The following is a 21,301-nucleotide window of genomic DNA, read 5'->3' as shown; positions in this document are numbered from 1 at the left end:
TATGCTAGCATTAATTCGAATATTTGTCTTTATGAATTCAAACTTATGTCCACATTAAATCAATTTTAAGTAGACATAAATACTGCCTACTGAATTAGCTCAGAATTAATGAATGCATAAAATCGAATTTATGTTACCATTAAATCGAATTGATGTCGACACGAATAAATGTCGGCATACATTCCCGAATTGTGTCCACTGTGGCCAATCAAATACGTCAAGGAGGGTCTTTACCCCATATAAATTGAAAAGGGGGAGGCTCAGCTCTCCACCCAGCCATACCAGCTACAAGAATATATGAATAGGCCTAGGTAAATTAGAGTGCGACAGTTCCAACTATAGTCAGTTTTACCAATATTGGGGTGGGGGGGTGAGACACCCCACACCCCCCTCTAGAGACGTCCCTTATCCATGAGAGGCTTCCGTTTAATTAGTTTCCGTTGGATTGAATTGTAATCAATTCTTGTTAGGGAAAGCTGGCCTGTTCCTGGAAAAGTTTACGACCAGCCCCATAGAGACGGATCTACCCTGGAAATAAAACAACACCTCAAAGGCCGTGACCCGGACCCGTAATTCTTTTTCCTAGGAGGGTTAGGGGTAATTATCATATATAGACGTATCCAAACCCTCGCGCATGCGTGTTACTCATGGAAACCGTTACTCATCGATCGCTGTAATACACGAGTGGGGGCCGTGGGCACTATGTACGCTGTACAAAGCAATAGATCTCCGCTGTACAGTTTTACACGTAATGCAGTTTGCTTTTTGGCCAAGGATTACTAAGTGAGAATTGAAGAAAATAAGTGATGGGATGCGGGCTAAAGAAATACAAATTACAGCGCGATCAAATCGTCACATCAATTATTAATTTTTGAAGGTGTTATGGCTAATGTGGTGGACTTATAGTCTGCGTATCGGCTGTAGGCTAGCAGATTGACATTAACCAAACCCTTAAATTAATGTCCGTCGCGCACATTGATAACGACGGATGAAATCCGTACATTGTGTCTAAAATCTGGGTGAGAGGATTACTTTATTATATACAATTGTATCGAGTAACTTTACCTCTAATCTAGGGCAAGATTCCAGCTAAAGATTGGCGCAAGGATTGCCAGTCGAACAGGTCTCCATCGCTGCATGAACGCATATATATGTATACATGTGCAAAACGTGGATCGCGTAGCACAAAATGTACACTGTTAAAAAAAATTCCGTAATTTTACGGTAAAAGTACTGGCAGCCAGGACGCCGGTGCTATTCTGTAAAATAACAGTTTTTCGAACGTAACGAAATTAAACGTTAATACCGTACAGTTATTTAACGGTTTGTAAATTACGCGGCATTGCTGTAATTTTACGGCAATCGTACAGTTTTAGCATTGTTTTTTAACAGGGAAATGCCACGTCATTTTACGGGTGTACCGTTATTTGACTGGCCAAAAATCACGGTGTAATACCGTAATTAAACTGCAAAATTACGCGGTGAACAGTAATTTAACAGGGGAAATATGTTAATTAACGGTTACTTAACCGTAACGTTATATAACGGTGAAGGGACTGGCAGCCAGGACGCCGGTGCAAATTCTGTAAAATAACAGACAACCCACGTAAATTAACGGTATAGGTACACACGGTACACACAGTAGAATACACCTACACGAATGAAACTGTTTTTACTTCAACTTTTTTTTATTAACTTCTTTATTAACGATAGTAATGTTATCTTTTTTATAAATAAAGGATACAAGTTATATTTTGCTTGACTGTATCTGTAACTTCTAAACATATGACGCGTACTTTCTTATTACAGAAATGACCATAAAAACACATACACTAGTTATTTTCAAATTATTTCCTCTCAAAACTTACATCTTACCTTTACCTAACTGACCAACAGGCTTTTTCAATTAATGCTCTGCAGCTAAACTTTGACAATTGTTAAAAATTGTCCACTACTACTACAACTATAGGCAAAATCATGTCACATGCAATTACATATACAATCAAGACCTTTAAACAATTGGATACCTATCACAATCAAAACATATTAATCATTCTAATGAGGCAAATGAATATAATCATTCAGTTACAAATATGTCTCTATTAGCACAAAAGATAATAACAAATAAATGAAGGAACAAACAATAAATGCTATAACATACTGTTATTTGTGTTCAATTAAGTAACCTACTCAACATGAAACTACAAAACAATGAAACCCCCACTTATTCAGAAGTTTCTGTTAGATGAAATATGAAGAAGAAATTTTAAGAAAAGTAGTATTAAATCCTTTATTGGCTTTCACACATTGCAAAGTTGAACAGAACTAAAGAAGAAAAATCTTTTTAAGTTCATCAGGGGTGGTGGGGTGATAGACATGTAATATATTAGGGAGCAATGCCTCTGTGCAGGTGTGGTTTTACTGCACTTCTTTTAGGTCCCTTCTGTGATAGTACACAACAAGGTAATATTCTATTATGAGCACAACCGCAGACTGCTCCAACACAGGAAAAAAGAAGGGAAAAAAAAGATGAAACAGCCAGAGCATTCTCCTGACAATGTCTCTGAACATGTCAACTTACACCATAATTGCTAAAACTATATCAAGCATCATAAAATTGTTCCTAAACTATCTCAATAAAAAAGACAGCAAATGTTTGAACGCTCACTAACATCTGCAGTATAATGACCCCAGATGGAGTGTTACCTGTGACACCTAATGAATTCATACTGACCACTGCCTGTAAGTCTCATGACCACTGTAGAGAAATTCAGGAGAGTACAGTTCGATGCCTTTCTCTTTTGAAAAGCATTATATATGCTCCATATTACACTTACGAACTATTTCAACACATTACCTATCTCTAACACCAATAGGCGAATGGACTTTCCTATAACTGATTTGCCTTTCTGCCAGGTGGATTAACTTCTAACTATATCAAGCATTATAACATATGAAGTTCATGAAATATCAACAAAACTGTCACAAAGATGAGCCATTTTGCATCAGCATCAGAACCAAAACTTCATGGACCATTAATGAATAATTGTTCCTAAACTCTCTCAACAAGTTTTGTGATCACTCACATACTGTACATCTATAATGACCACAGACAACATAAGTGTTACCTGAGACCTCAACACACTTCATACTGATCCCTGCCTCTAAGTGCCACAACCACTGATATGTACACACTGAATGTGGAGCATCAAGTTCAATCATGCAAAGAACAATCCTAAACTAAAATGCCTACAGATTATCATGACCAAATATCAACTGTATCAAGCATGGAGTGTTACCTGTGGCCTCAAACTAAAGAGCACATTTAAATTGACCACTGCCTGTAAATCTCATGACCACTGTAGAGAAATTCAGGAGAATACAGTTCGATGCCTTCCTCTTTTCAAGTTTTGTGTTCCCTCACTTACATCTATAATGACCACATACGACATAAGTGTTACCTGCGACCTCAACACACTTCATACTGATCACTGCCTCTAAGTTTTATATGCTCCATTCACTTTCGAAGTCTTTCAATTTATTACTGATCCTTAACACAATTGGGTGGATGGACTTTCCTTTAGCTGCTTTGCCTCTTCCTTCAGGTGGATTAATTCCAACAATGAATCTGGTCAAGAACAGATAAACCATTACTTATACATACATATATTGGGTAGTATATTTCAAAGACAATTTTGTGATGATCCCAGATTTTCCCAATGCATCAAGCCCAGGAACACACTAACTATGGGGGAATGTAAAGTTCTAAATCTGCAGACCATTCCAGATTTAAGCACATTTGTGCAAAGCAACCTATTTATGGGTGTATTCAAAAGCCTATTGAATATCTTTGTCAGCAGGAATGAAAACATTTTATTGTTCTTTGCTGCTGTTCATTGATTACATTCACAGGAAGATTTTTAATAAAGTATTACAGTAACAAAAGCAAATTCCATGAACTCAAAACTTTCTTTTCAGAAATAATGCTAAGCCATGCATCCTCATAAATATGCATGATATCAAGTGTAACACACATCAGCATGTGTAGGCTATCTACTAATATCACCAAACCAATTTTGAAGAAATTTAAACTGATAGGTTGCAAAGTTATTGCATCATGATATTAAAGCTTGACCCAGGGAGCCCATTACTTATCATGATATGATCACCAAAACCAATCTGGGTTCATCTATTTACTATGGGTCACCCCCTCCAATAGGGTAAGGATCTATCATTCCCTTGATGATTTATAGTGCATACAAACTTAACTGTAACACACAACGGTGCAACCCACTTATGCGCATCACCCTGAAAGCACAGGTTCCTTTGCCAATTTGTACCTCAGTGGGAACGAAATGACTACTCCAGTCCACACTACAATACTAATGTTACATCAATGGTGCCCATCGAAACTTCTGGTCAATACAAAGCTATTTGTGGATAACACACAGGGCACAAATCTTTATAGAAATATTCCCCATAAAAACTTCTCTTTACTAGTTTAACTTTAACAAATTAGTATGGATTTAGAAAGTTTCCTGTCAACAGTTATTAGCCCTACCCCCCCCCCCCATGAAATTTGAAGGCCTAGTTCAACAACTTATTGTAATATTTCACTGAGCAGCACTACAACATTTACCTTTGAATAAATTCGGCAGTAGCTGATGCGTTAACAGGGTATTCAAGGTTGAATACATAAAACGCACAAAACCACACACACAGAGCATCTATCGGGTTGTTTACAGTTGTGATGAACTGCCCGTCTACAGCAATTTGGAACCTTGTTGCTTCCCATGGTTCTCCTGCAATGGAAGAAAAGCAATAAAACTATGTAGCCATAATTGACCACTCTTCTCTGTTTTTATGACGTACAGTAACTATACAGTACATACTACATATAAAAAAAAATATCTACAGTACCAGGAGGGGCTCAAAATAATTTTTGGGCTGTTTTACTGATGACGGGGGCTCTTTTTGGTTTTGCGAGGGCTGTTTCTCCTGTATAAATTGTAGAAACAAATTGATTACATTTTACAACATTTTATCAATAAAATTTATTGTTTGTCCGGTATATCTGGGTACCCGGGTACTTTTAGGCAGATTTCCCATTGACTTAGTGTGGTGTTAGGCTACCATGTGGTCACGGATAACAGCAATAACTAAGGTACCCATCCTGAGCGATATACCCGGTTCCTAATTTATTACCCAAATCCTACGCAAAGTGTGATTTAAAAAAACAAAAAAAAAACAATTGCAAACCGATGGTTAGGCAGATTTCCCATTGACTTAGTGTGGTGTTAGGCTACCATGTGGAAGAAAATACTATTTATTCATTCGTTTATTTCATAGAAGGGAAGGCTGACAAGGAATTTATGAGATGTTTATGGATTAAAGATGGGATAACTAAAAAATAACAACCGCAAGTGGCTTTTTATTAATTATTTTATTCCAAATGCGATCAAATTGCGCGAATCGCGCGGCTAATGCGAACCCTGGGCCTGCATAATAGATAGAAGTAATAACAACTGTTTAAGAGCTAAATCAAATATTTATATGGTCTGATCCAATAGACGTGGAAAGCAAGCATAAGCAGCGGGAGCAGTGTGATGTTAGTAGTAATGTTAATTATATGAAGTTATATGACAAGTTAATGAAAGAAAAAAAAAAATAGAAATTATTGAGGAAGGTTTTATACCTTATCTTACACATACGTATTTGAACATGAAAACATTGTCAGTAGAGTATATAATTCATTTGTTATAACATCCAATATGTAATTTCTTGAAAATCTTGAAACACGAGGTAAAACATTTTTTCCGGGTACCCTGACACCCACCTAGCTGGGAGAAAAAAAATATGCGGCGCCCGTTGACTGTACTGAGCAGTACATGTGGAGGGCGATTTTAGCGGTATTTGCATTTTTTTTTTGCCCTTGTGATTTCTTTTCTGGGACGATTTTTCAACTTCCTAGGGCGAATCGCTCTTCGCCCCCGTCTATTTTGAGCCCTGGCACTGACTACCAGGACACTGGTAAAAATACCCAAAATGTGATGTTTATCCTCTTTGCAATAATGTCACTTACCAGCTGTAACAACACACGGGGTGTCAGGTAAAGCAAGTTCCCCAGAAGTTTGAGATCCAGGTTTCTTAAATTGAAATAAAAGTAGTAATTATTGAAACTTCTGCTCACTATATATATATATAATGACTTCAAGAGTAAAAGAAGGACCATTTGTACAGTGTAGACAACATTTTAGGTTTGATTAACTCTCCTTTGACTTTATGCAACACCAACTTGCTCTTTGACCCCTACATATATGATAAACACCAGGGGCCACCTGAAGATATTTTAAGTACTGCTGTATTGTTACAGATGTGCAGTATATACTGTACTGTGGTTATAAACTTGTTTTCTGTTCAGATTGTGAGTGAACAGAGTCCAAGTTTCATGAAAGGTTAAAGGTGGATTACATATATGATTGTGCAACATGAGGTCAAATGGCAATTCGAAATATCAGGAGCCATTCCGCAACTTTGAAGCCCAAAAGGCTAATTCACTCATATATATATGGAATTTTCTTTAATCTACTGGGAGAGGATAGTTGATTGCCCTACAGTAGACAAGCAAAAATGAGATCATGACAGTGGCACATTTTCCAGGGAATGTAAAAATGCACAATTTCTGTTTCAGTTCACAGTTCGATAACTACTGAAGAATATGCAACTTACTTTGACAAAAATTGCTGCTGTGTCATCATCAAAGTATCTGCATAGCAGAATCAAGGAACCAATAATCTTTGGCAAGCTATCACCATTACTTTCCATCACATCCTTGATAGAATGCAGAGTCTGCCTTAATCTCTGAGTAGTAGATGCCTGCTGCTCCAAGAACCTATAGAGTGTTGGTATCTTCTTTTTCGCTGACTCTTCCACTTTCTCCTTCAAGTTTACTCCAGTTAATGTACTGACATGATCGAGCAGGTAGGCCTCCTCAAAGAGATATGGCCACTTTTCCATGAGCTCAACAAGGACACAGTCTTTACTGTTAATCATGTTTCGTTGGCTGGTATAGGTCAGATTCATTAGTTCTTTGATATTAGCACCCTGCTGACCAGATTTGTGGAGTGTTTGCAATTCCTCCATTTTTTGCTGTTGTGTTTTTTCAGTTTCCCCAGCCGGAAAAGTATCCGGTTGCCAACTGATGCAGCCATAGCTGTCTGTTTTTCTCTTTTTGGGGGGAGTACTATCATTTACTCTGAGTCGCTCTCTTGAAAGGATGGCTACCTGGCAGTCGTGACAAGTTATCTGCCCTATTGACTAATTGAGCCAACAAACTATCGTAGCTAGATCCAACATCATCTTTAAATGACTCAGGGTGCTCTGCAATTATTTTTTGAGCCAGGATCCTTAACTGCTTTTTTCGAGGTAGAGAAGACGGTCCTTTGTGAAAATGATCAATTATAATTCTAATCATTTCTTTTCGCAGTCTAGATGTTGGTCGTTTCTTTCAGGTCAGTGATTCCGTCAATTGTTGTGGCATTTTATGCCAGGGTATGTCCCAAGTTCTGTAGACACAACACCAACCATCTGGGGGTCTATCAAAGTCTCAACCAGCTGAGCAAGTTTGACTGCCCCTATTTTGGGCAGCACAAACAGAATTGCATCTTCTATTTCAGACAGCTTGATGGTGTCACTGTCACTACTACTAGGTGAATTTTCTGACTGCATCTTGTTTTTTTGTTATATCTAAAATGTTCAAGAAGTTTCTAAATTACTTGGCGAAGCGCACTACTGTATGAAATGTATCTTGAATTAATGCAATTTTTCGTTGCAAAATTAAAAAAACACAGCTAGTGTTGGGCACTATTTCACACAATAATAAACTGCTTTCTACACCATCTTAATTTGTTGCTAGTTACTACCATGTATCTTAACTTTGATGCCTTATTCTCTTGCACCAACTTTCAAATCAATGGAGACAAACTTATAGCACTTGTTTCTTATAGTTAGCCTACCATATGTACTGTCAGTATGTGTCTTAAATCTGCAATGCTGGCTTATGTTTTAAAGTTACCATTGTAACACCGTTAACCCTATAACCTAACAAAGAATAGTGGTCAAGAATGATTTTAAATGGTACACAGGTAACAACTGACTCATTTAAGGAGGTATCAATTTCATAAATTCCATAATCTGAGAGATAATGGTGGGAGTGGTTCCTTACAACAAAATAGACAAGATAGACCCCCAGATGGTTGGTGTTGTGTCTACAGAAGATCTACAATTTGTGTTGGAAAGTGATATCAACCACATACTGACTGCAGTAGAAGTGAGGAAACTGATCTGCAATTGGAGAAATACTGGTAAGTTGCATTTTCTAATTTAGAGGTATGTTGTATTGGCCCCAAATATGCCAGATTTTCAAATTCTTTAACAGTTTTCATTATCACCTGGAGAAAATTTACCTCACTGGGACAGTCTGTCATCTTGTGTGCTCATGTTAAATGTCTGAGACCAATTTGGAGAGTAGCTCGACCACGAGAAAACTAGCTAATATAGCTTGCTATAATTTGGGGCCAATACAGATTTTCTTTAAAGTAAAAGAACGTTAATTTCTCAGTAAGTTTTAATTTCCATCTGCCTGCAATGTTTTAAATGGCCTTACACAAATCAATATGATATGCCAAAAGTTTGCAAACCAATAGACCTATATGTCTGTATCTCAAACAGATCTTTACAATGCAAATTGCAACTCATAAACAACTAATAATTAGGACTTGACAGAAAATGTGCCCAACATTGCAATAGCACTATTTATATATAGTGATTTGTTTATAGATCCAGGTCAAATATCTGTGGCCAAAGCCTGCAGACTCTAATTTGGCTTGGTAGACTAAAAACGATCCTGCTTTCATACCTGCTTATCACAGTATGCTTTCTTCAGCTTCCTCAAGGGTGTTGACCTTTTGATTTTAAATTGAACGGTTGAACCTTCCTGCAAGAAAAAATATGTAAGATGGTGTTGGTAAACTAATTATCTCTCACAACATCCACTCGTACACAGGAAATTCTACTGTTTAGTATACATTAGTGATGGGCACAGGTACCAGGGGACCGACCGAAAAAAATTACTAACCAGTACACAGTAGTACATAGTGCAAGTATGATATCGTGGAGTCGTACTTTAAAGGTGCCAAAACTGTCTTGTAAGAAATTGTAAATTGTCTTGCATCAATTTGCTTAATTTGAGCAATTAAATACAAGTATATCCCCACAAATGCTTCAAGGAATTCAATCACTCAAATCCCATTTTCACGAGTGCTGTGGTTGATGTCATTACCTCATGATGTCAGCTTTGCATAAGTTGTATTAGATATAGCTAAATAATAACTAAAATGAGTCAAACGTTGGAATGATCATCAGGCAAATGGTTTGACAAGCTACAGTAAATGATGTTATGTTATTACATGTCTTTAATACAAAGAAAGATTGATACTCACAGAACCAATTACTCTCAGGGTGATGTGTTCTGATTCATCTTTCACATCCTACAGACAAAAAAAAACAAATTGGAGAAAGTAACATTTTTGACAAAAAAGTCAGAAAAAATTATATACGCAGGTTATATGTACGCCTAGCTAAGGTATGATAAATTGCAGTGCGGTATGAGAGCGGGAACTATTGGTTCACAAAATGTACTGTCATACCAGAACTTAAATTCATCACAGGGCAATGCTAAGGGCGATACAAAGGCAAGAAATGATATAACCGAAAGGACTGAACCCCATTTTCCACTAAACAATTCCATTTAAATTTGAAGGGTTGGGCGTTATTTGTTATGTCAGTTCTGTGTGCCGTGTACCAGTGTCTTTCCATAGGAATCCCAAGATCATTAAAGAGCTCGAGTAGTGAGAGATGGTTAAGGAACTAGTCTGTAGATTACATTACATTAAGTACTTTAAAAAGGAGAGAAAACACTTCATGTCAGATACAAAAAAACAAAAAGAAAGAAAAAAAGAAAAAGTTAGTATTACTCTAAAACGGAGAGACAATACTCCATTACTCTTTCGGCCATGGCGGAAAGGTACATTTAAGGTATGGATTTGACCTTGGTGTACAGGAATGTATCAGGGAAGCTTTCTCTGATAAGGAAAGTATACACTGCTTTAAATGTGAAGGTTCGCTGGATAGCCTGAATTGTAGTTAAGACAATATTGGGGAGTTGATGCACTGTACATGTTGATTGAATGAATAGTTTGAATTGTAAGTTCATAAGTGTTGATACATGATTGTCTTCAAATATATAATAGTTAGTTGAATAAATCGAATTAAATAAGGCTGACAGTTTATTAAAAAGTACGATTCTGATTGTAGGTTTAAATGACTGATTTTGTGGATTTTTCGTTGCTTGGTATAGTTCATATACAAATTTATGGCGGAATGGCACATTTTCTATGGCAAAAAGAGCACATTTTCTATGGCGGAAAGTACCGATGGAGGAATGACACGTCCCCGCGTATAGTAGTACAGGCAAAACAGTTGTAAATTGCTCAATCATTGATGTTATGTGCCTACTTTCGTGAATTCATTTAGGCCTACGTTACTATGTCTGTGTCTAGATAATAACCTTGCGTTTGGAGAAAATTCATTTCAGTTCAACTTATATTTCCGAAAGGCATGGAATCGAGGTTATTGTTCTGGAAATGCTTATTTCGATTCGCGAATTTCGGATCGCTGCTGTGTGCATGTTGTAACGCTAGTCCTGTGTTCCTACCGTTGGGCATGTTCGAGCCCAACGGCCGGTTATAGGCTTCCTAGCCTAGGCCTATATCATTGTGACTAATCGGTTAGGCCTAGCCTAACTTTTGTTAGCTTTGTTTACAAGGAACAAAAAAAATATTGTTCTCGATGTTTGGTGTAGGAGTTAGACTCATATATCACATTGGGTGGTGAACTCCTCAACAGCACATGCATGGTGATACATTACCTTTTTCTGCTCAGACATTTTGACAGGAGATGCAATAAACGCGCGCCGTATGTACTACTTTATTTATGTTGTCGTCGGGGAGACTTAGGTAGTTATATTGAAGTGATCTGGATAAATCCATGTAGATTAGATTCATAGCATAAAACGGGAAATGTCATGTCAGATGCATGCTCTCTAATACGAATATGTAAGAAAGACGATAATCCAAGTTCAACCATGATATTACGAGTTTTTCGAGCGATGATACAGGTTTATCGTTGAGGAACCTGGATTTTCGACCTGTAATACAAGTTAGGTTTAGCGGTTGATGCTACAGATTTTGCGACCGATAATCCAAGGTTTTCCATCGATAATGCAAATGTATATGGACGACAATCCAGATTTATCGTTTTTGTTGAAAACCTGAGAGATAAATTTATTGGTATATATATCCGGGTTTTTCGACCGAAAATCGGTTTATCACCAGATAATCTTAGATTATCAGTCGAAAGCCTGGATTTATGACGAAAACCTGGATTTTCGATGAAAAGCTGGATTATCGGCAAATACCGTTATTAACATCGTAATCCTGATATATTCGAGATATTCCAGGTTCATGGGTTAGTAATCAGGGGTTTAAACTGAAAACCGGGAACATTCATTATTAGGCATTTGACTTGCCATATGAGTATCAAGCGTAATAGCTGTTCCTTCCATGGGATTCGTGATTCACACTTAAAAGGAAAGGGGACTGGGGTTGCGAATGAATTATTTAGAATTATATATTGGGTGACTTATCCTTAAAAGTATCACAAATATACATCATGACACAAACACACTTACACACGCATGAGAGCCAAAAATACGCGACGCATCGTCAAATTGATAATAGAAATTTTTGTATATTTCTGAAACAAACAACTGTTGAACATTTAAACTATAACTGTACCAAGATTATCAGTTTAGGAGCATATTGCGCTAAAGTATCATCCCTGCATACCATTAATTATGACCCGTTAGCTGCTTAAGTTAAACATGCACCTAACATATTTTGCGCGAAAATTGTCTCGAATGTTACCAAATTTAGCAAAAGGATGAACGTTTTCGTCAGCAAAATGGCTAAGTATCTAACGATAAGTCATATAAACGTTATCTGTATTACATATTCATTGTTCATGCATAAAGGTCACGTTGGACTGCCTCAGTAGCCTACTGCGCAATAATTGTTAATTTTCGGAATTACTGACCACCCCTTATACTGTTCCAGTGTGCGAACGCCGTTTGATGCACACATCAGTCGCACATGTTCGGTTTATAGGTTTATAGGCTCCAGTTTGGCGACTACGGTTTGTCCTTAAGTTGCCAAATGGTTTCCGTTTGCTCCTTGAATCTCAAACATCGGTTGTTAAAACTTCTACCCAAATATGCTAGGTAACTCACACAATATTTGTCAGCCATATATAGTCCTGTTTTACTGCCTCATGATTTATATAATCTCACAATCACATCGAGGTAATAAACGGATGATTTGGATTCACGAAGAGCAATGAAAAAGGAGGCAATATGTTTGATATCAATTCACCTAAATATTTGTTTATACAATTTCACATGTAGTTTAGGCCACCTTGCTAAAGTCTCTTAGTGATCCATTCACCTTGCAGTAACTGTTGTATATTGAAATCGTTATGACGATCTATTGTTCCATATCAAAGATTTATGGTTAATGTTTATTTCCAGTTGCCATCGGAATTATATCAATCAGAAACTAACATTGAAATATGTCATATTATTTCAGAGGTCTTTCTTGTTTCATTGCAAGACGTTAGGTAAATAACACACCTCGTATTATGTTGACAAACTCCGGTGCAATTTTACTGTTTTAAAAACTTTCCTGCATTTAAATACAGAATTTGCACCTACTTGATACTACAAGTCATAGTTTTACTTAATCAACATGATTAAAGTAAATCCAAACCCCTCTTTAATCGCATTCACCCTAGTTAGTAATCCTTTCAATAATGTTTAGAGAACAAGTTACAAAACTGGTTTAAAAAGGTGAGTTTTGATGTTGATCTATTTCTCCATATTAACCTGTCAGTCCATTCACTAGCTGTTGTGAGTTTGGTCTCAGATGACGTGGATTCAGCATTAAGTTGAAAATGTATACTTTTAAAGTAAATTTTATTTGTAAATATGTGAAATAATTAAGTATTTTTGCTAATTAATTAATGAGATGTCTTCTTTGTCGTCTATATGTAGACCTAATTCGTTTTATAGCCATCTTAAATAACAAAGACGCCTTTATATCATGAAAAGTTCATATTCGCGTATTTATTGTTATATAAATCGGCACATCTTAAATGTTTCTATATTCTTCGTCAACTTGCATTCTCAAAGAAGATTTTTAGTACATATTCTTATATTTAGTACATGATCATAGAACCATCCCCTAAGAGCGTATGTGCCCAAATGCTAAAGGATAGTTGCGACATATTGCTAATAATTTAAGTAAAGTGTAGCATAAGTTAATCTTCGTTAGCCGAAATAAAGATAAACTTCATATTGAAAAAGAAATGCGCTTCGTAAGAACACCAAAACATGCATACTTTGGTCTCGTTCTGCCAACACATACTTTCAATTGGTCGTTCTGCGTTCAAACGGATAGGTACAGAGTGCGTCAAAACAACGGATGCTCCTCTTGCAGTTTTTTTTTTTTTTGGAAGATATTACTCTGTTAAAATTCTTTTAATAATTGAAGTTAACTTCTGTAGTAATTAACGCGTCACATTCAGTTATTAAATACGAAATCCGGCAGAGAGAAACAGATCGCTTAAATTGTTTAGAAAATGAAAACTTTTTAAAGATTCTTTTGAAGTCTTATTGTCACCTTATTGTGTATTGGACTTTTATACAGTACATAGGTTGTATTAGAGAACGTGTATGTATATACGTTTATGTAATATCTGGTGCGTTTGTTAATGCAGTATGCATGCGTAAAGCTTAACCAGCTCGCTTTCAAGTATATAAGGGTAGAATTAACAGGAAAGCTACCAACTCATGTTAATCAGCATTCTTGAAGCATTCAGTGCAAGGCATACAGAATTTGCTATCTGCAGGTTAATTGTGACGAATGACGAGGAAAGATATGAGGATTGAGGCTTTCGGGGCGTTTGGGCCTTGATAGATACGGGGAAAGGAAATGTCGGTTCCTGCCTGGAATCATGGAAATTTATATTTACCCTTTTTGCAGTTTGTATGAATTAAAAAAGAAGAAGCTCATAGAAACTAGTTTTGAGAAACAATACTTTATTGTCAAAGACAAAAGCTATATAACTTTAGCACTGTTCATGAGATGTTTAGCTACCCACTCTACTATCAGTTACACATCTACAAAAGCTCGATTAATTAGTTTTCAAAAATTCATCAAATATCTACTTCAAACTAAGAACTATAAGTATAGTTAATTGATGGCGAATCACTTCATTAAAATTCTTTAGGATGTCTCTTGTTCCAAAGATTTCCACCTTCCGGTTGCAGTTTGCAACTCTCGCTCATTGGTCCCAAAGTGATACAAATCCTTAATTGACCTTACTTCTCTTGATATATCCTATTCATGGGATCAAACAAACGACAAAACGACATATTGATTTATAGCATGACGACATTAGACTTAAAACAAAACTGCAGATTATTTATTGAAAGCAGCTCTCCGTTCTCTTGTTATAAGAGGAAAAGAAAAAAAAATGAAATCTAGGAGAAGTTGTAAGACATGCTACCCGGCTAAGTTTAACTCTAAAATTATGGATAAAAGTGATTGGAACAAATAGATACCAATACCAGCTGCCACATATTCTCTAACTAATTTTAATTCCACGTTGCTGCTTCAGGAATTAAAATTCAACGCTTTTCAATTAGTTGCAGCCACTGTTACCAAAGCGGATGGGTATTCGGACTTCCTTGTGATATTTTTTTTTCCAACGTGTCATAATTGAATTGTTGTCAATGACGTAGCGATACCTACAGATAAATAAAAACAGAGGTTTAGAAGGTTGATGGTAGTATAATGAGATGTTGTGATACTGGACCTAAGCATTTGTAATTTACACCCAATAAGTAGTGGTTACCATCCACAAAAGTATATATAATACTTTGTTGCAGTGATTAAGGAATATGGGTGGCAAATGAAGCGTCTCGCAGACAATGATCGACTCTTACATTTCTAACCAATTAGTGAGCTGTTGGCGTTAAAAATAGCTGCAGACATGTTCGGCTAATTTTATTACTTTTGAAACTAAGGGAAAGTTTTCTCTTCATGATATCAAAATCTCATGTCCTATTGAAGTTAAGCACGCAAAGATATAGCCATGTTACACTGAAAAAGAGCCATTTGCGTACCATCATTTAAAACCACACTATATTCATATTATTCGTGGTGATTCTGGGAACAAGGCAATTTTCCTATGTGTGATATAACTGTTAGTCGAAATGTTACTATCACAAGCATTATATATAGTCATGACTTATTTCACAGAGTATCCCAGTAGTAGGAAGTACGACATGTACTTGTTATCTTATTATCATATATGAAGATTTTGTTTTGAACACTAGACATTGTTGATGGTTACTTATTCCCACCAGACAAACTGTATACTTTACTCAAATATATTTATCACACGCTTATATCTTTTCTACTAAAATGTTAGCGGGTTGTCCTTGAAATGTTTCAACGAAAGGTTCACAATTAGACATCATTAATTCAACAGAAAGACAAGATTAAGTAGTATGCTATTTCCCTAATGTTGCGGTTCATTACTAAAGTAACATAATAAACTTCAATTTATACCAGTATTTTGTCCATTATTCCTGTCTATTTGCAAGAAAAGTAGCTACAATATGCTGTTAAAAGACATGTCTTCGCAAATGTGTAAATCAAATTCAGTTTTGTCAACGGACAACCCATCTAATAAGTTCGACGCTTGTCATCGTTATATATATATTACAGTATTACGTAACATAACATATCATGTTATGCTTCGTTGGCATCTACATACACTCACCCTTTAACCGCACCATTCCCGTCTGGTTCTGTATACTCCAATGTATTACTGCCAATTAACAAGTACTGCCTAATTTTCATTTCGGGACAACGACAAGCTCTGCTGAGCCAGAACTCACGAGAGTCATGCATATGGATATCTCTTTCATCACCTTTGGAATCGAAAGAAAGGCTTGTAATTAGATATCATTTTCTGTGGAATACTGGAAACATCATACGAATGGCAGCATTAGTTTAAACACTTGGTGGTTGAAATGTATCAATGAATGTCTTTAAATATATACAGAAAGTTGGCGCACGTATTGAATGTCATGAGATATCGCAGAATTAATTTCAAAAAATTGTGTTGATTCTGTGCAAAATCGATACTGTATAAAAAACTAAAATCAGACAAATCGTAAATCGTACCAAAATCAGACAATTTCGATAGCAATGAGTGTAGCAAGTCAAAACATGGGCTGCGATCGTTTATAACATCTGGTTGTTGGTTCATGTGAGATTAAAGTCTTCTTTTTAATCTTTTCTGCTTATTTAATGTTCTTGGTTTCCATTTAAGGCTATTGATGTCAAGACCACAACTATACTCTCTGCAACGTGGAATTCATTACAATGTTCCCTAATTCTGACTGCAGATTGAAGTTTACAGATTGTTTGGTATCTGTCGGTTGTTTCGTACAGTATTTCTATAGTAGAGTCGTTGCTGACTATTACAGAGGACCATCCAACAAACAACGAAGTTAAAACGTTGAATGGCAGCGATTAGTAACCAAATTATACCAGCAAGTCTATTTTTGAACTGTACAAATGGGGTTACCACGACTAGCATTTTATAACACAATATATATAGCATTTATATTGTTGTAGTAATGTTGAAGTTCCTCCATAAATCCGTCTGCAAATGTCTTAATAATACTGCATAAACATTCAAATTATTAATTGTCGGCACAGCGAGTGGTAAGTCATAGCCTTTATACTTTCTGGTTTATTTTCAAGTAATTCGACGTTTGAATAATGCTGTGTCCAAAAATGTCAAGGCAACGAAAGTTTCTCTTTCGAATGTAACTTAATTAGTGTGCTATCTAAAGATGTTCATTTGGTGAACGAAACTATATATTTCGTACTATTTTTAACGTATATTTCCTCCATTTGTCATTACCTCTCTTAATTGGATCCATAATAGTTGCGGTAACGACTTTGTATCCGTCTTCCTCTCGTATGTTCGTAACCTGCAAAGGATACACTAAACGAAGAACAACAAAAGACATCGAAATATTATGAAAACATATCTTGGACATGTTTTGAATAGACTGCAGGATAAACAAACACCATGGTACTGTGATAATTGTCAATATTTTGTGTATGTATACAGTCAAAACGCTAATAATTGCTAGTCAAACTCAAGTGTGCGCTACCATGCTATTTGTTGCATCATCACTACTTGCAAGCATCGAACTAAAGGATAAACTTTAGACATAATTTTAGTATCGATGGTTGATAATCCAACAAGAAATGCAATAATTTCAACGGCTGGTTTTAATGTTATCGGTTTTCAAGAAGTTCACTTTTAAAATATTTTTGAAATGACCAGAATATATAAGTCGCATATTCTGATGACTCAACCACTATAGCAGTTATGTATCTGAGACCATATCTCCTTGAAAAATTAAGTCGTACATTCTGATGACTCAATCTCTATAGCAGTAATGTATCTGAGGTCCTAATTTCTTTGACAATTAAGTCGTTCATTCTGATGACTCAACCACTATAGCAGTAATGTATCTGAGACCATATCTCCTTGAAAATTAAGTCGTACATTCTGATGACTCAACCTCTATAGCAGTAATGGATCTGAGACCATATCTCCTTGACAAATAACCTGTGAGTATCTTCTCGCTCACTATAAGGTGCTAGTGAGAAGTTGCTCACTGTCATACTCATGAGAAGTTGCCCACTGCCTTAATGCTTTCTACTAATTACGGATTTCGATTACTCACTGTTGGAACAAAAGAATTTACTCGGGAGGAATCTTAATTTTCTCACTTGCTCATAGTTGTGCAGTTGAATTTGTGTTGAATACTCAGACTGCTCACTCTTTAGTAATGTCAAGTTAATCTAGTTGGTCACTATGCATTTAGCAAATTAGATTAATGGTAAGGTATTGCGGCCCGTTTGCAGACTCGTTCCTCACTGGTCCAATCATTAAAGGTATCTCCACTCTTTTCTGGTTTCTCACATGCGCTGTGTTGAAACTGTTGACTTTCGGCGAGCGTTGCAATACCACCGTCCACTTGGATATTGTTTTCATTAGTAGATGATGATAATGAATAGGATATATTATTATTTTGAAATGAAAATTCATATCAGATGTTTAATACTGCTGTGTAGCCCACGGCCAATGTCGATGCTGTGAGGATTGCACACAACGTCTTCAGTGATGATGACAATTAAGGCATATCTGTGACAGATGAAAAGATCTTATGTCAAAATATACTTACCATATGTTTGAGCACTAACACACGCAGCGATCAATAGTTCACCAGTATCCGGACTATCAAAACAAGGAGGGCATTTACCTTGAAAGAAGATAGAAAAAGCTGATGTAAACACACGTATTCCCAAAGAACGGTTCCGTGCCAAGTTAGCTTCATACTTAGTGAATGAATTCAATCCGAACACTTTCAATCGATTTCTCACATGTTTGCAGTTAAGAGTTTATTATTTTATAGTCATAAAGACATATTAAAACTGAAGAAGTTAACTCATAAACATCTGTGCAGAAGTTTTACTTTACACCGAGTATAGCAGTTTACTTCGATCATTTAAAATGTTTAGCTTTGATGACAGATGATATTCTTATCACTCTTCATTTGCAAAGCTTTAAGAATTAGAATAATCTTGTTGGTTCAATTGATCGATTCAGCTCTAAAGTAGGCATTAGCTGATGTTTAAGAATGACCTTATGCCTAGAATGACCTAAGAATGACCTTAGGCAGAATTTAAAAGACTCGAAATGTTATAGTCAAAGACAAATTATTATATGTTACATTTAATGCTGAAACTTTGCAATACTCCTTTAATGGTATATATATGGGCTCCTCAGTCCGGACTGTAAGCCTAACTTTTAATATTTATCCATTGCTTTAAAAATTAGAAAAATATTCTAGATTTCTAATGTACCATGAATACGCTTTTTGTGTCCATATGGATGTTTTCATTTTGAATCTTGTGTTGCATCTGAGGTACTAAATACGACACAATGGTCGCTGTGTTACACTAAGTAGTCCATGCTCATTAAATTGATGAATTCAGATGTTTAAATGGTCATTATATATATATATATATATATATATATATATATATATATATATATATATATATATATATATATATATATATATAGAAATATAATATAATGTGAGTACATGGCCAAAAACTTATTCCTATTTCATTAATCCATACCTAATTTGTTTAGATGAAATCAAACAGGACAGTTCAATTTGAGGTGAAAGAATATGGTAAGTACCAAATTTCTTATTACGGCAGGTTTTGCATGGGGTTTAGTGGGTAAGGTTACTTGAATACAGTGGCTGTTAGAGTGATGTTGACTATTGATCATTATATGTAATGGAAACAGTTACAGGACTATATTCTGGTGGCTGAAAATGGTTGCAAGGCAAAATGACTTAAAACGTATCTGCATAGGTAAATAACCTAATCGCAGTTTGTACGGAGCTTTTACAGTGTATTTAATTATTAACGCGTGTATGTTTCAACAGAAGTGCAAATGATGCCGTGATACTTATAGGCAATTGAGCTGATTTTTTTTTTTATTATGATGTTCAAATCAAATAATATTCCTACAACAATGTTGCAATTTTATGAAGTTCTAAATATGGCAAACACTGACAACTAAGCAAACTTATCACTTCAAGGATAAATCAACGACGAGATTATGATAGTCAAGTAAAGCTTTTGGCGAACTAAATTCTGTCGAGGTTACACGGGAGGGATAAGCCAATGGTAATATGTTAAATTTGAAAGGATTTACTAGTGGCTGTATTTTATTGCTTAGCATTTCGTATCGCGAAGATATGAGGTTTTCCATTTTTTTTTAGATTTGTAAATGCATCTGGCAACAGTAGGATGATAGATGATGTCATCACTTGCACCACAGTCAGAATGTCTTTGTTTTAATTTTAGATAAGGGTTACATTGTCTGCCACTAGAATATCCTCTCAAAATGAACATCAATCCTGAAAATGGATAAGATGTCGAGAAAAAAGTAGACGTGATATTTGCTATGCTGTGACAGTCTATAACATAGACAGTTACTATACTTGGACAGTGATGGGATGTTGAATACATTACCTACCGTTACTCATGTTTCTTTTCATGTTACAGTGCTTCCCACGTTTTTCGTGGAAATTCATCCTCCGAACTATATTCTGCAAACGACTAGGTTTCTCGATATTAAAGTGAGAGGCAGGTATGGTATACATATACATAAAACAAACCTTTTTGCATAAACTAAACAGTTTATGCACAACACTACCTGCTATGGAGATGTCCGATATATATGTAATCATTACAGTATCAAACCAATGGAAAGCTATCACCCTAAAAATCACTACACCGGGAGAGAAAGCTGGGGGAGGGGTGGGGTGGGCAGTGGGGATGGTAGGAATAACACATAGCTGATATAGTATGTATATATATGGCTCATCATGTACCCAAGTTGTAAGACGGTCGAATGGTTGTTGGAGGTGGGCAGGACTAAATTTGTCATACGTAAACACTAATAGGACTACCAAATAACCTCGCTTGTGGATTCATCTGTGATATTGCTCGAAAGTTTGTAATAAAGCTGTATTTACCATGTTCTTGAGAATTGAAAGAGAATCTTCCATCCCACAGATACGTATATAACAAACCAGTTGACGGGCACAGCGTCCTAAAGATAGGATTGATTGATCCAGATGGTGAAATAGAAATTAAAGTAACGGATGTCCAGCAGGTAAGTATATCATATACACATGCACATCTGTTACTTAATATAGCTTTACGTTTCATTATTTTCCATGGACGTTTAATTCTCTAACAATAGCGATGCAATTTAATCAAAGAGAGTATATAATGTATAAATACTTATACGTGGGAAATCCACTCGCATTGTGGTACCGAACTGATTAGTTCTTTGTTCCTGGTCACAAGTCATGAAGCAGACGTTACGTCACAGTTGATTCAATCATTCTGTCATAATGTTGCATGAGAACATAACT

At 36.0% G+C, this 21,301-nt stretch overlaps 2 protein-coding genes and 1 long non-coding RNA gene across 3 annotated transcripts in view; 1 reads left to right on the top strand and 2 right to left on the bottom strand.

Moving 5' to 3' along the window:
• The window catches only part of LOC139980284 (uncharacterized), a 39,994-nt gene extending 33,282 nt beyond the window's left edge, over positions 1-6,712 (top strand). The window contains exon 4 of the long non-coding RNA XR_011797498.1: positions 6,692-6,712. This is a non-coding gene — a long non-coding RNA (uncharacterized lncRNA). The remainder of the gene's footprint in view (positions 1-6,691) is intronic.
• Positions 1,667-11,017, bottom strand: LOC139980280 (uncharacterized). The gene is made up of 7 exons (XM_071991824.1): positions 10,988-11,017; positions 9,501-9,548; positions 8,918-8,995; positions 6,730-8,343; positions 6,083-6,146; positions 4,640-4,802; positions 1,667-3,628 (listed from the first exon to the last, which is right to left on the bottom strand). Exons 4-7 carry the CDS (start codon positions 7,141-7,143, stop codon positions 3,505-3,507), a joined length of 765 nt encoding a protein of 254 aa, XP_071847925.1. The 5' UTR covers positions 7,144-8,343; positions 8,918-8,995; positions 9,501-9,548; positions 10,988-11,017; the 3' UTR covers positions 1,667-3,504.
• Positions 11,018-13,266: 2,249 nt separating this feature from the next.
• LOC139980073 (uncharacterized) lies at positions 13,267-21,092 on the bottom strand. The gene is made up of 5 exons (XM_071991438.1): positions 20,897-21,092; positions 18,518-18,595; positions 17,179-17,262; positions 16,024-16,174; positions 13,267-14,983 (listed from the first exon to the last, which is right to left on the bottom strand). Exons 1-5 carry the CDS (start codon positions 21,090-21,092, stop codon positions 14,878-14,880), a joined length of 615 nt encoding a protein of 204 aa, XP_071847539.1. The 3' UTR covers positions 13,267-14,877.
• Between the last annotated feature and the right edge of the window lie 209 nt (positions 21,093-21,301).

The sequence above is a fragment of the Apostichopus japonicus genome, chromosome 14, assembly GCF_037975245.1.
Source record: "Apostichopus japonicus isolate 1M-3 chromosome 14, ASM3797524v1, whole genome shotgun sequence".
Lineage (NCBI taxonomy): Eukaryota > Metazoa > Echinodermata > Holothuroidea > Aspidochirotida > Stichopodidae > Apostichopus > Apostichopus japonicus.
This window is presented reverse-complemented; position numbering and strand designations above follow the sequence as displayed.

What these genes read in the sequence shown, in the direction of transcription:
- LOC139980280 (XM_071991824.1), bottom strand. Translation starts at nt 7,143, where the DNA reads ATGGAGGAATTGCAAACACTCCACAAATCTGGTCAGCAGGGTGCTAAT. An exon ending in CAGCAGCAATTTTTGTCAAA is followed by an intron (nt 6,147 to 6,729) that starts GTAAGTTGCATA and finishes TTTCAATTTAAG; the next exon opens with AAACCTGGATCTCAAACTTC. An exon ending in CCCGTGTGTTGTTACAGCTG is followed by an intron (nt 4,803 to 6,082) that starts GTAAGTGACATT and finishes CTTCCATTGCAG; the next exon opens with GAGAACCATGGGAAGCAACA.
- LOC139980073 (XM_071991438.1), bottom strand. Translation starts at nt 21,092, where the DNA reads ATGAAACGTAAAGCTATATTAAGTAACAGATGTGCATGTGTATATGAT. An exon ending in TTTCAATTCTCAAGAACATG is followed by an intron (nt 18,596 to 20,896) that starts GTAAATACAGCT and finishes TCTTCTTTCAAG; the next exon opens with GTAAATGCCCTCCTTGTTTT. An exon ending in TATGGATCCAATTAAGAGAG is followed by an intron (nt 16,175 to 17,178) that starts GTAATGACAAAT and finishes TCGATTCCAAAG; the next exon opens with GTGATGAAAGAGATATCCAT.